This window comes from Panulirus ornatus, chromosome 62 (genome assembly GCF_036320965.1).
Source record: "Panulirus ornatus isolate Po-2019 chromosome 62, ASM3632096v1, whole genome shotgun sequence".
NCBI lineage: Eukaryota > Metazoa > Arthropoda > Malacostraca > Decapoda > Palinuridae > Panulirus > Panulirus ornatus.
The window spans coordinates 7707366-7725040 of NC_092285.1; the positions used below are offsets into that span (position 1 = coordinate 7707366).

At 39.6% G+C, this 17675-nt stretch overlaps 1 protein-coding gene across 1 annotated transcript in view; it reads right to left on the bottom strand.

Moving 5' to 3' along the window:
• Drp1 (dynamin related protein 1) overlaps positions 1 to 17130 on the bottom strand; it is a 117178-nt gene extending 100048 nt beyond the window's left edge. The window contains exons 1-2 of the mRNA XM_071656136.1: positions 16930 to 17130; positions 15358 to 15502 (exon numbers count right to left, since the gene is read on the bottom strand). Coding sequence (XP_071512237.1) covers positions 15358 to 15502; positions 16930 to 17031 — 247 coding nt within the window. The 5' untranslated portion in view covers positions 17032 to 17130. The remainder of the gene's footprint in view (positions 1 to 15357; positions 15503 to 16929) is intronic.
• Positions 17131 to 17675: the final 545 nt, after the last annotated feature.

Consider the following 17675-nt stretch of genomic DNA (forward strand, 5'->3'; position numbering starts at 1 on the left):
AGGATACAAAATGAATCGTATCTTGCCATGATATCATTAAAAAATACTTGATGAAGAAAATACTATAAAATATCAAACACTCAAATATAAAAGGAAAATCTTTTTCTCTACATACAAAGTATGAGGAAAGAAATTTCCTTTTTTCAAGACTGTTACAACTACCAGCCCTTCTGCATCATTACTTGAGGCAGTACTTCCATTCTCAGCTGTCACTAATGTAAAACAGCCTAAATTGGAGAACAGTGATACAAAACTTGTAGTATATCAAGAGTAAAATATTTCATTCTTCTTCCATACATATTCATCATTTCCTACAACAGCGAGGTAGCATCACAAACAGAGGACTAAGCCTCACAGGGAAAGTCCTTACTTGGCCCCACTCTCTGTTCCTTCTTTTGGAAAAGCAAAAACTGGAGGGGAGGATTTCCAGCCCCCTGCTCTTCATTCTTCTTATTCATTTCATTACATTTTGTCACCGCCTCCCATGCCAGTGAGGAACAGCAAGGAAACAGGTGAAAGAACAGCCAAGACATTTCACTTCTTCCTACTAAAATTTCAACGCACAACTCAATAACCTCTAATTGGTGATGAAATCAAACCAGTGTCTGACTGGACGGTTTTTGAGGCTGAATTGGAAGTGTAGTGTTTATCTGTTTGTCAAGTCATTTCAGTGTGTGTGCGTGTGTTTCATCACTGTTAAGCTTGGTGGGGGAAGGGGGATCTGTGAGTAGAGGTTACTGAGGTGTATGACAAAGGTAGACTTTTTATTTCTACTTGGGCATTGATGATTAGTTATGGGTGGTTTAGGTGGGAGGGATCTAGCATTATTGCAAAAAAAAAAATTAAGCGCAGAGTATGTTGAGGAGGAACTCTATTGGGAGGATCTTTATTTAATTGAGTGTTCGTGGTTGCTAGGTAGCCAGTGATGGTTCTGAATGCTGCATCTGTGGTTTACAGCTTCATTATATTTGCATATGAGATGACAGATGACCAGGCAGGAGAGACATAGGGTGGGGTGAAGATGAACTGTTTGTAGAGGATACAAAGGGGTTCTTTTTCATTTCCATAATCTAGTGTCAGTTAACATTTTCTGTGAATTTCTGGTGTCAGGAGTGAATGGCATGTGTATATCATGTTTGAGGCCTAGAATAGCTGGTACTGTTGAATGGAAAGATAGTCCATATAAAGTGATTGGAGGGTGTTAGGTGAAGTGTCTGTCTAGGGCCAAAAGGGAGAATGAAGACTTCTGTGGAGATACAGACAATCTGTTCTGGATAATCCATTGTTCCAATTGCGTCCTGTAATGCAACATGGCTACTGATGCTCCTGTGGTGCCATGATGATGTGATGAGAGTGAAATCGTTTGCAAATGACAGGACCTTCAAACTGTGGTTTGCAGGCAGTAACAACATGCCATGCAGGAGAAGACTGAATTGAGTTTGAGAGAGAATGCTCCTTGGGGAACTCCACTGAAGAGTTATGGGGTTTCAGAGTTGAAGCTGTCATGAATGACTCTGGCATGGTATCTATATATCTATGAAATTTGCGAATCACTTTTTGTAACTGTTGTTTAGGGTGGTGTCAAGTATCTTTTGCATGAAGATGTGCTGGGGAACAGTCCAGTGCTCTGTTGACCTCTTTGGCCACCAGTATTGTGCAGGATGGGGATGTGGTTGGTTGAAACTATTTAGAAGTGTGTGTGTGTGTGTGTGTGTGTTTATGTGGGGAGAGTTGGGCAAATGAAAAGTGTGCATTCAGTGTCTTCATTTAGTTGCATCATGGGCATGAAGGGTCATGAGATATTTTGAATCAGTGTTTATAATGTTGTTGGGATGGGTGGCATCCAAAACGCTGATGAGAATGTGCAGCTCGTACATATACGGGGATTGCAGGTCTAGATGAATGTAATGTCATGTGGGGAGGTGCTTAAGACTGAGCTGGGAAGGTGGTTGTTCAGCACTTGATGGATCATTTCAGTATGTATATGTTTTGTCAGAGCTGTATTTGTTGATGGTGGGAGGGATCTTGAAAACAGTATGGGGTACTGAAGTGTGAAGTTGGGGTACATTTTCTATACCATTTATGGGCTTGGTGGTTAGTCATGAAGAGATATGGATGAGAAGGGTCAAGTGCTGTTGGAAAGAACAGAGTGCTGAGTATATTGTGGTAGGATTGTGTTAAGAGGATCTTTGTTTCCCTGTGTAGGTGTTGAGTGTTTGTGGTTGCTAAGCAGTCAGTGATTGTTGTGAGTGCTCTAATTTTGTGTAATGTGCAGTTTTGTTATATTTGTTACACACACATATCTATTCATGCTTATTTGCCATTTCCTGCATCAGTGCTATGAACAGACAAGGAAAGGCAACATTCACTAACATCATTCTCTAGCAGTCATGTGCAATGCACATAAACAAATAGAACAACCACAGGGACATCACACACCCTCACTGCAGACCGACCCTCACTGGGAAACAATTAGTCTCTTCTCTCCCTCCATGTACACATGCCTTACATCCTTGATGAAAACTTCTCACGGCTTCTAGCTGGCTTACCTCCCACACTGCATACTCTTAAGACCTTCCACAAAGCATCTCTATCCACCCTGTCATATGCCTTCTCCAGATCCATACATGCCACATACATATCCATCTGTTTCTCTAAGTATTTCTTACACACATTCTTCAAAGCAGACACCTGATCCACACATCCTCTACCACTTCTGAAACCACACTGCTCCTCCCCAGTCTGATGCTCTGCACATGCTTTCACCCTCCCATACAACTTACCATGTATACTCAAACTTAAATCTTTGTAGTTGGAACACTCACTTTTATGCCCTTTGCCTTCATGCAATGATAATCCTCTAGCACTTCACCATGATCTATACATACAATAAATATCCTTACCAACCAATCAGCAACACAGTCACCCTCTTTATTAATAAATTCAACTACAATACCATCCACTCCTACCACCTTTCCAAATTTCATCTTCCAAAAGGCTTTCACCATCTCTTCTCTCTTTACCAAACCACTCTCCTTTACTCCCTCACTTCACATACCACCCCAACCAAACACATTTAACAACCCTTCAAAATACTCACTCCATCTCCTCCTCACTTCATCACTATCTGTTATCAATTCCTTTTTGCTCCCTTCACTTACTCGTGCTCTCGTATTATGCACATTATTTACCCCCCTTCCAAAGCATCTTTTTATTCTCCCTGAAGTTTCATGATACTCTCTCACCCCAACTCTCATTTGCCCTCTTTTTCAACCCTTACACCTTCCCCTGGCCTCCTCCCACTTTTCTTATACATTCCACAATCATTTGCACTCCTTCCCTGTAAGAACAACCTAAATGCCTCTCTTTTTTCTTTCAATAGCAACTTTACTTCATCCCACCACTTACTTCCCTCCTTAATTTGCCTATCCTCTATTTTTCGCATACCACATGCATATTTGCACATGCCATCACTGCTTCCTTAAATACCTCTCATTCCTTATCCAATCCCCTCACTTCATAAGCTCTCTCCTTTTGCCATTCTACACTCAATCTCTCCTGGTATTTCTTCACACAAGTCTCCTTTCCAAGATTGCTTAATCTCACCACAGTCTTCTCCCCGACACTGTTTTCTCTTTTTCAAACACCTCTAAAAAAATTTCACCTCGCCTCCATAAGATAGTGATCAGACATCCCATCAACTGCCCCTCTCAACACAATTACATCCAAAAGTTTCTCTTTTACACACCTATCAATTAACACATAATCTAATACCACCCGTTGACCGCCTTTCCTACTCACATATGTATACTTGTGTATATCTCTATATCTGTGTAATATCACTTTTTCAACCAAGTATTCCCAATCATAAGTCCTCACATGAACCAATTATACCCTCAACTGCCACGTAACTTAACTTTGCATTCAAATCACCCAACACTAACACTCGGTCTTGTGTATCAAAACTACTGACACAATCACTAAGTCACTCCAAAAGCATTTGCCCCTTATGATCCTTCTTGTAAAGGCAAGGTGCGCAAGCACCATTAATCACCCATCTCTCATCGTCCACTTTCAGTTTTATCCACACCAATCTAAAATTTACTTCTTTACACTCAATTACACACTACCATAACCCCTGTTTCGAGAATAGTGCTACTCTTTCCATAGCTCTTGTCCTCTCATCAACTCCTCAGACATTTACCAACCACTCTTCCCCTTTACCCTTGAGCTTCATTTCACTCAAAGCCAGATCATCAAGTTTCTTTCCTCAAACATACTACCTACCTCTCCTCTCTTCACACCTTGGTTACATCCACACACATTCAGACTCCCTAATCAGAGCCTTTGAGGAGGATGAGCACTCCCTACACATCTAAAATGGGATGTGTATTACAACTTGTTGAAAAATAAAGTACTCTAGGGATTGAATGCTCCTCCTTCCTCCACACTAAGAGATTCCCAGAGACAGTGAAAACCTTGATAGCAGCAGTACATTTGTTTTCCTCTCCAATGAAGAAAAATATATGCTGGAACTTGTTAGATATCCACATCCCTAGAGTAGGCCCAGAAACAAAGAAACCGGAGACTCTACTAAGAATAACTGTCTTATATTCAGAATTCTGGGCATAGCTCCTCCCTCAGGCACCTATAAGATATGACATACATGATAAGGGGACCATGATCTTCATCCAAGTGATTCCAATGCTCTTGACCCTGAGACAAGAACAGCCTCTAAAAACTAAAAAATTTTTTCAGGATCAAGCTATGGGAGCATTTTGTCTTTTGAAATGCCAGCCATGGTCCACGAGGAACAACCAAACAGTGGAGGCCTGAATGACTGACAATCAACCTGGTTGGCACAGCATCAGGCTTGAATCATTGTTGTCAATATGGGACTATATCAATGTAGTCCATAACTCTCTGTAAGTGTCTATAAACTAAAAGCCCCAACGACAATGAAGAGAACAACCCATCCAGGCTCCAAAGAGAAGTACCTGTAGAAGGGGAGAGTTGGGGGATAGAAATGTCATTGTCCGCTATAAAAAAACATCAAACAGTTCTGATGCACGATAAATCAGTAACAGAACAAAATAGTAAAAGGACAAATTCACCATACAGAAATATACCATATCCTAAGTGAATCAGAAACAGATGCTCATCCAAGGTGGGACAGAAAAGCCATGAAAGGGAAGGATGAAGCCACGTCTGTAACATGTAGATACCCAAAGAATTACAGAGGGGACTAGTGTCACAGCCAGTGGGATAATAATGCCATCAACGAGTGGTTAGTGAGTGACCAGCAAAATGGAGGAACTGCACCAAACTGCAGGCCTCAACTATTGAAATGGTGGTTGGCAAGATGTTATAGATTTCTAACCATGAAATCTGAAATATTCTCTCAAATATCATGAAACAAACAAAAAAATGGAAAGAAAAAAAAATTACATAAACATATCAGGGAGAATCATGATGAGCATAATTGTATAATTACTTCAGAATTAGCGTTCCAATAACAACATGCAGTAGGCAAGAAAGGTTCCAAAAATATTGTAGCACATGCATAAGTTCTGTTCAAAATCACACTAGTTTAAAAGTTTATATGGTCATGTGATAATCTCTAAGTTTAGTTCTAACTTTAAACAGGGCTTGAATTTATCATTTGTGGCACCAGTAAATCTAATACACAGGACTAGCACACTCAGATCTGTATCAGACTTCTCGATATAATGAACCATAACGTTAAGCTAGAGCAGCATAAATGGTTTCCCAGTGAGGCTTAGCTCAGTCAATGTATTCTAACAATCAAAAGAAAAGCAAGCTCTCATAAATGTTGGATGATAATCATCATAATTCAACAAATGTCATGACCCAAACTCTGCAACAATAACATCTATTCCATTTCAGGGAAATCCTAAAATTAAATTTTCAAGAAAAATAACGAAACAAAATAATGCACAATCACTCCACTGCTTCCAGATGTTCTTTATTACCATTATTTTGTTTCCTGCATCTTAGCTTTATGCACTAAAAAAGTAAAGGAACTGTTTTGAATCCTTTAATGACATGAAACTCTGCTGATATCTTATTATTTGCCAGAAATTATGAAAATAAACAATATGTGGAAAACGGAGTTATACATTGATTCCACTGTAAAATTGGGATGCTTAATAAGTTGCTAGTCCTGAACTTGAAGAATGACAGAAATTTATCACATCTGAATATTGTATTAATCCAAACAAGTTGCTCTTGAAGAACAAGGCATCTAATTAGCAACAATAAAAATCTAACCTATCCATTCAATGTAGGAAACTGTCAATCTCAAATCCCTTAGAGTGCAAACCCACCCCACTAACATAACCTGGTTGGAATTACAGGCTTAGACCCATTACATAATAATAAAAAGCAAAGGAAGACACTCCACTGCTTGTAACAATACTTTATATGACGCTACCGTAATTACCTACTTGTGCAGCAAGAGGAAGAGGTTTTGCATTCATGGTGCCCCATCCATAATATAACCTTCTAAACCTTTGCACACATGTTCATTCATAGTTTCATCACTGAGTCGCTAAGCTAATTCCATTCATCCACAACTCTTAATAATATAAAAGTACCTCTTTATATATTTTCTAACATGTTATCTGCCTTAGTTGTTTGGTAAGACCATTTAGTACTCTTTCTTTGCATCTTACAAAGTACGATTCAATAGTCATTATCAAAATAATACTGACAATCAAAGGTTATAATAGTCACCCTTCTCTCATTATGGGGTGCACTTTTACAGCCTCTAACCTCTCTATGTAACTCAGCTCTTTAATTTCAAGTGCCCACTTTATTGCCCTACACAAGATCATTTTATCTTTAAGTGTGCAGAACAATCTTAGGATGCATATTCTGACACAGGTCTAACATTAGCTATAAGTAGTTTATTGAACACCTTAAGCAAGTACTCTTTATTTTGATGCTGGTGGCTCCAATCACAGACAAAAGTCTACAGCCAGGATAGGCCTTGATTGAAATACTTAAAGGTTAATAAAATGAAAAAGATAAGACATGGGAAAGTATTAATGAATTTTCGAGGTAACAAACCTATCTTTTAAAATGTGCCACGTCATAGTTATAGGTAAAGATTTAAGAGGGATCGCTACAAATCATGCAATGCTACAGCTTGCCAAGTATTGTGTGGTCTACCCAGTGGTGGGGGCACACAAGCAGCCACCTCTCAGGAGCAAAAACCAAAGCCCCAATGCTGCGGCACAAAGCAAATGGGTCAAGTTTTGAGGTATGGCTTTGGAGAGTTTATGAGCTGGACTGCTTTCGATTCAACTCTGTCATGTAAGGATGCAGAGCTAGAACCATCCTAGATGTGCGAGCAGCACTTTATACAAGGACAGATCAATCATTTGTATAAATGGAGCAACTGTTAGGAGGGAAAGAAATTTTGACATCTAAACAAGTCTCCTAGTTTCTTAGAGATAGACTTAGCTATTTTTGTAATGTGGGGTTTTCATGATAAAGTGACTGTGACAGTAACATCAAGTATGTTCATCGAGTCATTTGGTGGAATTGCAGAACTGCCAAAAGAAAGAGGAAAGTTGTGAGGAATTTTCAGTAGCGAGATAGGCAGAAACTAAGTCTTGGAGGCATTAAACTTAACCAGATTTTGTCTACCCCACTCAGTTATCCTGTTCAAGTCTGAGTCTATTGAGAAAGCTGTGTCGAGACGAGATACAGATCAAGTGAGAGACGGGTCAGAACTGAAGAATGTGGAGGAATTCTACACATACTATCCATCGTAAAATAACTTTTCATGTTCTCCCCACAGTTCAGCAATAATCTCTCATCCATCTCTTATTTGCCCTTTCTTTCGCCTGCTTCACCTTCCTCTTGACCTCCTGCCACTTTCTCCTGGACATCTCCCACTCCTTCCTGCAGATTTCATTCATATACCTCTGATTTCTCTTTCATGTGCAAACCAACTTTCTCCTCCCACCACTCCCCAACCTCCTCATGCACCCAGATCTCATCTTCCATATACCAAATACTTCACCTACACATGTAAGAACTGCTGCCCTAAGTACCTTCCACTCCTTGTTCACCCCCCTTGTTTCATTTTCTTTCACCTCATGGCACTCTTCACTCAATCACTTATGGTATCTCTGCACATATGCATCTTTTCCAACCTCATTCATTTCCAACACCTTTTCTTCCCATGTCATTTCCTCTTTTCCTTGGGCCACTACAAACTTAAACATTTCCCTCATCCATGAAATGACCAAACATCCCACCTGCTGCCACTCTTAGCACATTCATACCTAACAACCTCCCTTAAGTATGCCTTCTAGCATACATAGGTATACAAACACACACACACACACACACACACGTAAATATATGTATTTTTTTTATTAATATTATACATAATCGCTGTTTCCAACATCAGCAAGGTAGTGTCAGGAAACAGACAAAGAATGGCCCATCCACCCATATAAACATATATGTACATAAACGCCCACAAACAAACATATACATACATATCAACATACACATACACACATAAACATATAAACACATGCACATATTCATACTTGCTTGCCGTCATCCATTCCTGTTGCCACCCTACTCCACGGGAAACAGCATCGCTACCCTCTACTTCAGCAAGGTAGCACCAGGAAAACAGACAAAAAAAGGCCACATTCGTTCACACTCAGTCTCTAGCTGTCATGTGTAATGCACCGAAACCACAGCTTCCTATCAACATCCAGGCCCCACAGACCTCTCCATGGTTTACCCAAGACGTTTCACATGCCCTGATTTAGTCTATAGACAGCACATCAACCTGGTATACCACAATGTTCCAATTCACTCTATTCCTTGCAGGCCTCTCACCCTCCAGTATGTTCAGGCCCCGATCGCTCAAAATCTTTTTCACTCCATCCTTCCACCTCCAATCTGGTCTCCCACTTCTCCTCGTTCCCTCCACCTCTGACACATATATCCTCTTTGTCAATCTTTCTTCATTCATTCTCTCCATATGTCCAAACCATTTAAACACCTTCTTCTGCTCTCTCAACCACACTTTATTTCCACATATTTCTCTTACCCTTTCATTACTTACTTGATCAAACCACCTCACAGCACATACTGTCCTCAAACATTTCATTTCCAACACATCCACCCAACTCCGTACAACCCTATCCACAGCCCACGCCTCGCAACCATACAACATTGTTAGAACTACTATTCCTTCAAACATACCCATTTTCGCTCTCCGAGATAATGTTCTCTCCTTCCACACATTCTCCACTGTTCCCAAAACCATCGCTCCCTCCCCCATCCCGTGACTCACTTCCGCTTCCATGGTTCCATTCACTGCTAAGTCCACTCCCAGACACCTAAAACACCTCACTTACTCCATTTTTTCTCCATTAAAACTTACTTCCCAATCAGCCTACCCCACAACCCTACTGAACCTAATAACCTTGTTCTTAATCACATTTACTCTCAACTTTCTCCTTTCACACACTTTTTTAAACTCAGTCATCAACTTTTGCAGTTTCTCACTTGAATCAGCCAATAGAGCTGTATCATCGAAAAACAACAACTGACTCACCTCCCAGGCCCTCTTATCCCTAACAGACCGCATATTTGCCCCTCTCTTCCTACTCATACACATGCCTCACATCCTTAATAAAAGCTTTTCACTGCTTCTAGCAACTTACCTCCCATACCATACACTCTTAAGACCTTACATAAGGCATCTCTATCAACCCTATCATATGCCTTCTCCAGATTCATAAATTCTACAGACAAATCCATTTGCTTTTCTAAGTATTTCTCATACACATTCTTCAAAGCAAAGAATTGATCCACACATCCTCTACCATTTCTGACACCACACAGCTCTTCCCCAATCTGATGCCCTCAATCAATACCCTCCCATATAATTTCTCAGGGATTGAGACTCAACAAACTTATGCCTCTGAAGTTTGAACACTCACCTTTATCCCCTTTGCCTTTGTACAATGGCACTATGCATGCATTCTGCCAATCCTCAGGCACTTCACCATGATCCATACATACTGAATATCCTTACCACCCAATCAACAACAAAGTCACCCCCTTTTTCAATAAATTCTGCTGCAATACCATCCAAACCCACCGCCTTGCCAGGTTATATCTTCCACAAAGCTTTCACTACCTCTTCTCTCTTAACCAAACCATTTTCCCTGACCCTCTCACTTTGCACACCACACTGACCAAAACACCATATATCTGCCACACTATCAACAAACAGTCAACAAACCTTCAAAATGCTCTCTCCATATCCTTCTCATTTCATCACTGCCTGTAATTACTTCCCCACTTGCCCCCTTCATCGATGTTCCCATTTGTTTTCTTGTCTTATGCATGCTATTTACCTCATTCTAAAACATCTTTTTATTCTTCCTAAAATTTAATGATACTCTCTCACCCAACTCTCATCTGCCTTCTTTTTTATCCCTTACACCTTTCTCTTGACCTCCTGCCACTTTCTTCTATACATCTCCCACTCATCTGCACTCCCTCCTTGCAAGTATCATCCAAATACCTCTCTTTTCTCTTTAACAACTTTACTTCTTCATCCCACCACTCACTACCCTTTATGATCTGCCTACCTCCCACCTTTCTCATATCAGATGCATCTTTTGCACAAGCCATCACTGCTTCCCTAAATACATCCCATTCCTCACCCACTCCCCCAACATCATTTGCTCTCTCCTTTTGCAAATCTACACTCAATCTCTCCAGGTAATTCCTCACACAAGTCTCCTTTCCAAGCTCACTTACGCTTGCCACTCTCTTCTCCCCAACATTTTCTCATCTTTTTTGAAAACTTCTAAAAATCTTCACCTTCCCCTCCACAAGATAGTGATCAGACATCTCTCCAGCTGCCCCTCTCAGCACATTTAACATCCAAAAGTCTCTCTTTTACACGCCTATCAATCAACAAGTAATCCAACACTGCCCTTTGACCATCTCTCCTACTTACATATGTATACTTATGTATAACCCTCTTTTTAAACCAGGTATTCCCAATTCGTCTTTTTTCAGCGCACAAATCCACAAGCTCTTCACCATTTACATTCACAACACTGAATACCCCTTGTAAACCAATCATACACTCAACTGCCACATTACTCACCTTCACATTTAAATCACCCATCACTAAGATAGTGATCAGACATCTCTCCAGCTGCCCCTCTCAGCACATCTAACATCCAAAAGTCTCTCTTTTACATGCCTATCAATCAACAAGTAATCCAACACTGCCCTTTGACCATCTCTCCTACTCACATATGTATACTTATGTATAACCCTCTTTTTAAACCAGGTATTCCCAATTCGTCTTTTTTCAGCGCACAAATCCACAAGCTCTTCACCATTTACATTCACAACACTGAATACCCCTTGTACACCAATTATACACTCAACTGCCACATTACTCACTTTCACATTTAAATCACCCATCACTAAGTCCCGGTCTTGTGTATCAAAGCTGCTAACACACTCACTCAGCTGCTCCCTAACACTTGCCTCTCATGATCTTTCTTCTCATGACCAAGTGCATAGGCACCAATAACCACCCATCCCTCTCTATCCACTTTCAGTCTTACAACAATCTAGAATTTATTTTCTTACACTCTATCACATACTCCCACAACTCCTGCTTCAGGAATAGTGCTACTCCTTCCTTAGCTCTTGTCCTCTCACCAACCTCTGACTTCACTCAGAGCCAGAACACCAAGGTTTCTCTCCTCAAACATACTACCTATCTCTCCTTTCTTCTCATCTTGGTTACATCCACACACATTCAGGCACCCCCAGTCCGAGCCTTCAAGGAGGATGAGCACTCCCCGCTTGACTTCTTCTGTTTCCCTTTTTAGAAATGGAAATACGAGGGGAGGGTTTCCAGCTCCCCTCTCTCTCCCCATTTAGTCACCTTCTACGACATGCAGGGAATACATGGGAAGCGTTCTTTCTCTCCAATCAACAAATCGGAGGTGGAAGGATGGAGTGAGAGGTGTGCAAGGAACAGAGTGAATTGAAAGAATGCAGGTTTACCGGGGTAAACATGCTGTCAATGGACTGAACCAGGATAAGTAAAGTGTCTGGGGTAAACAATGGAAAGGTCTGTGGGGCCTGGATGTGGACAGAGAGCTGTGGTTTCGGCGCATTACAAATAACAGCTAGAGACTAAGTGTGAACGAATGAGGGTTTTTTGTCTGTTTTCCTTGCGATACCTCGCTGAAGCAGGGGTGGTGATGCTGTTTCCTGTGGGGCAGGGTAGCAACAGGAATGGACAAAAGGCAAGTAAGTATGAATATGTACATGTGTATATATATGTATGCATCTGTGTATGTGTATCATATGTATGTGTAAGTTGATATGTATACGTATGTATTTGGGCATTTATGTATATATATGTATATATGAGTGGTTGGGCTATTCTTCTGTTTCCTGGTGCTACCTTGCTGATGCAGGAAATAGTGATTGAATATAATAAGCAGGGGGCAGCAATGCTGTTTCCTGTGGGGCAGGGTGGTGACAGGAATGGTTGAAGGAAAGCAAATATGAATATGTACAGGTGTATATATGTAATGTCTATGCATGTGTATGTATGTGTATGTATGTATATGTTATGTATATATTTGTATGTGGGCGTTTATGTTCATATATGTGTATGTGAGTGGATGGGCCATTCTTCGTCTGTTTCCTGGCACTACCTCACTGATGCAGGAAACAGTGATTATGTATAATAATAATAATACATACAATTCAATATTGATATATGTGTTGACCCCAAACTCAGTCATCCAGGTACACTTATGAATGTATTCTCGACTACCAATCCTTTATGAGTACACAACTCAACAACCTCTTTCCCATTTTCAATCAACTGGAGTACCCCCAGTTATACCTGCTACTGCCAAATCACTTGGTATTGCATTTAAATCTTCCACCATGAACACTCTATTCCTTGAATATAAACTGCCTAAAGAAATCCTACAAGTTCTCTTTCTTCCTCCTTCCTCTTGCTAGGATGTGCTTAAGCACTTGTAATAACTAATTTCTTGCAACCTGTAGCCATTCTCACCAACTCTGATCTTGAACTCCCTTTCTCACATTCTATAACACATACCCACACTTCTGCTTTGATCGTGAATGCCATCCCCTCCTTTGTTCTCATCCTCACACAAACTGCTGATCTTTACCCCTTATATATAATCAAACCATTCATCTCCCTTCAACTTGAGCTTAGTTTCATTCAGAGCCTGAGCACGAGTTCCTCTCTTCAAATATGGCACCTCTTTCTTCCCTCTTTTTATCCTGGTTACATCCATGCACATTTAGACTAATCAGCCTACATGAACCATACTCGCCTGGCTCTTTCATCTATTTCTTCTTTCAGAAAGTAACAATACCAAGAGGAGAGGGTTTCCAGCCCCCAATCATGCCTGTTACTCACTCATTATAATACAGAGGAGATACATCGGTAGTTCTCTTACTCTAATATCCCCAGGGATAAAGGAAACTTGTGGCATTGAATAAAATATAATAAGTTACAAGTTGTCAAGCTTTATGTAAACAAAGCTGAAAAAGTTTGTGCTAGTAGAAAAGCTTTAAAAAGTGTGGAAGATGAAAATAGGAGGGGAATTCCACTACTTTGGTGTTCAAGGAAAGGAGCAAGCATCATAATGGTCAATCCTCAAGTGGCTGGTCTCCACACAGAAACTATGGAAAGCAGCAGCCAGATGTGTGCCATGGGTCCAAGCTTTGGTAAGAGGAGCAAATGCAGACAGCTTAAGAGACCAGTGGCCAAAATAATACCTGCAAAACCATCAGACGGAGAAGGATGAGTGGTGAAAGGAGATGCCTGGAGAAGTAATGAGATACAAGGATTCTATTCAGGGTAACAGAGAAACTAAGAAACCATCCCAAATATGTGAACAGCGCTATCAGAACTTTCTTGCATAAAAAAGTTCAAAGGTAATCTTCTTATGATGCATAGGATACAGGCTCTGGATTCTAACCATACAGAGCACATTCCTTTGCCATCTCAGCTTCCTGAAAATTTCCTTCTCTGTTCCATCAACAGCAACACATGAACAGATGTGAAAACAGCATTTTATTAACTCATCCACTGAACTTTAAGGTTCAGCCACAACACATTTCTACAAAATTTGTTTCCACTTCAGTAAGATAAAAGTCAAGCCCTGTTTGCAATACTGTACTTGTTGCATCACTGTTAAAGGCTCATCTATTTAAAAACTGAGCAATGGGGGTCTACCAAAAGTTTCATCATAGCAAGAGATAGGCCTTTCTTATATCTCTCAATAGCAAGAGATAAGCCTTTCTTCTTATATCTCTCACCAGCAGATTTTTTCAATCTTATCAGCTACTTCATAAATCTTACTGGTGCTGTCAAAATTTTTGCTAACCTAATGAACTACAATTCTGTAATCATGAAATTTACTACTTCAGCAAGATATTTACTAGCCCCATATACAGTACTACTGCTAATTTCGAGCCCTGTTTAAATAAGTGAGTGCCAATGCACTTTTCATACTTCTACAGGACACAAACCAACTCACAGGAACTAATGCGTTAAAAAATGTCTACCATAAAGGCACTCGGAAACTCCAACAGCCCAAAGGCCTGTAATTACTAACTTTCTTTGTGAAGTTACAAAAAAAGAAAAAATGCTCCTCAGAATGAATTACGATTGCACAATTTTACCTGACGCTGGGAAGTTATTGAGGGTATTTCTGGACCCCCTTTTCTTGCGAGGAGGGACACTGGGGACCGGCATGGCATCACACAAGCATTGCCAAACTGATCCACCTGCTGGCTTCTGTCTTGTCAGTAATGTATTGTTTTTTGAATCAGAACTTGTCATAATCTACTGGAATATTTCATTACATAAAAAAAAGGGCGTGGGGAAGAAACTTGTCCCTTAACAAAATTACAATTGAAAAACTAATTTTAAGTCTGAAAATTGTTGAGCCATCATAGTAACCCCTTTATGTGTACAGAGCTACATGGTGATTACTTCCAGACAAGATTAAGGGTTTCAATTTACAACTAACTATACGAAACTCTGATCAAATGACAATAAATTGAGGACTCTTTTAAGTTCTTGATATATTACAACACCGAAACACCAAGTAATTGTAACTAAAGAATGACTACTCTAATACAGTACTGTATTCATTAATTAATACACAACAAATACTGCATTGTCAGCTATCTAATTAAAAACAGTACATGCCTTTTCTGCGTATATCGCAAAAGAAAATAACAATCACCCACCTGCCTCTGATGATCGATGCTGGTTGTCATCAGATGATGTGTAAACTAACTGCAATACCAATGGTCGTCGGGTCACAATGCCAGTTCCTCGAGGTAGAAATGACCGCCCCACAAGGCTTTCTAATACACTGCTTTTTCCTGAACTCTGTTAGCAACAATATATTCAAGTAAAATTTCAACATCTTTAAAAACTTTTAAAGGGCTAAAAAATAAGTGTATCTCAAGAAAACACAGTGGAAACAAATGATGAAAATCAATATATCAGTGCAAAACATTCATAATAAGAAAATCTACATATAAGAAGCTATAAATATACTGCTGGTGATCTATCATTGGATAAAATTGCAAACACTTGGCTACATAGGAAAATAAAATTGCAGTCATAATAATACAGTACATACCAGAACCTTTTTAACAAATACTATAATCTTAGACTAGAATTTCCTTTACAACAAAAATAAAACCTGCAAAGGATTATCATATGCTCTATTCACTTAATGTCTTATTTCAAAAATGCTTAAAATTCTTGCCTAACGTTGGTAATACTGCACTAAAAAATATAATCCTTTTAGTTCTACTCTTGCACAATAAGCCGGTGCTCCATACGGAACATTCCCATGACCCTTTATTAGTTTCATGAGCGTAACTCATGAATTTCAAGTAGAATACTGTACAGTAATACAAACAATGACTACTTAGGACATTATGATGTTTTCACTGGTTGATATTTTTGTACTTGTTTAGCCTACTTTCATACTAATCAATCCGACACCTTCCTTGATAGAGAAATAAAGCATTACCTAGAGAGAATTACTACAAAAGACAGACGAGTCCTCTGCAGGTATTTCCGTCATTGCACAAAAGCACAAAAACTACCTATGGCATGGGTATTCATTCTTTTAAGCTATCAATGTTGTAGAACTAAAACAGATCTTTCCCATGCCTGACAGCTGCATTCAAAACCGAAATGCCAGATGAATCATTAACTTCACCCCATCCACTAGGCCACTTACTACGGTGAAGAGGAAAGTTATACGATAGCAACACTCGTGAATGATTAGCATTAAATAAATGGACAGTCTTCTAGACTAAATTACCAAGTTAAAAACAAGACTAATTCAATGTATCTGAACATATATTTGCCACCAAAAACCTATCTTTATTACTGAGGATATAGTATATTTCGAAGAAAACTGTATTCAGAAATATTTTTAATAAAGCCAAGTTAACCTTTTTTGTCGGTAAAATTACCGTTTCGGACATCCACTACGGAACCAGGTGTTTGAGTGGAAGGACATCACAAATAGTAGTGATTTGCACTAGATATGAAGCTTAGAAACGTTAAAAAGACATAAAAAAAACATGAAAAAACACAATTTCAACAATCCAAACCCACCCTAACAAAATCTAACCTAAAACTTGAAGGTCAGAAACGGTAATAATACAAATCTACCTTGCATTAAGGGTCTTTCACAACCCATAACAACTCATTTCAAACTAATGCAAAACATTTTTGGAGCAAATACGAGGAGTCATTTATTTCCCCCCCTACAGCAAACATTAGCTCTGTACCTGGGACCCAACCACCACAATCTGTGGCAGCTGTATGGCATCTGCGCCCACGGTGTTGAACACATCCTGCAGCTTGTTTATGACGGGTATGAGGGCCTCCATGCTTCAGCTCCAGCCCTGAGAGGGAAATAACACCACCTTCGGCGGATTTTTGGGATCTGCGCGGACGATCCCCTGTGTCGGCGCGGGGCGGATGAGTTCGATTCTACGCGAACGATGTTGAAGTTTATGCCAATAATTCATGATCCATAAAAGTTAATATGCTAGCATATTAACAACAGCATTATGGTAATTTAATCTATATCACAAAATAAGGCCTCTTATATAACGTACTCGTGATAAAAATCATTTTTGCGCTTTTTTGTGAATGCATCTCCATGACGAAATATAATATGACGTCACAAATGTTGCATCATAATGGTGGTCACAAAAATAAACTCGACCATATCATTAGCAAAGGTTTATTCATGAAAGAATGGAAACTGCCTTGTATATAAATTTAGCTACGGGAGAAGGTCACAAGCTCACAACGCCCAGGTAGGGCATCAATATACCATAAAGGACAGCGGAATCCATGAAAATATTGAATAATTTACATGTATCCAGAGCAAAGGAGCTGAAGATTTTATCATATTACATTCAACAACACAGTGCTTCAGGATTATGGTCATATGACTTATAACACATACAGGAGTAGAAAAATAGCAATATCTTTACATGATTTTAACGGATGGATAATGTCTGGT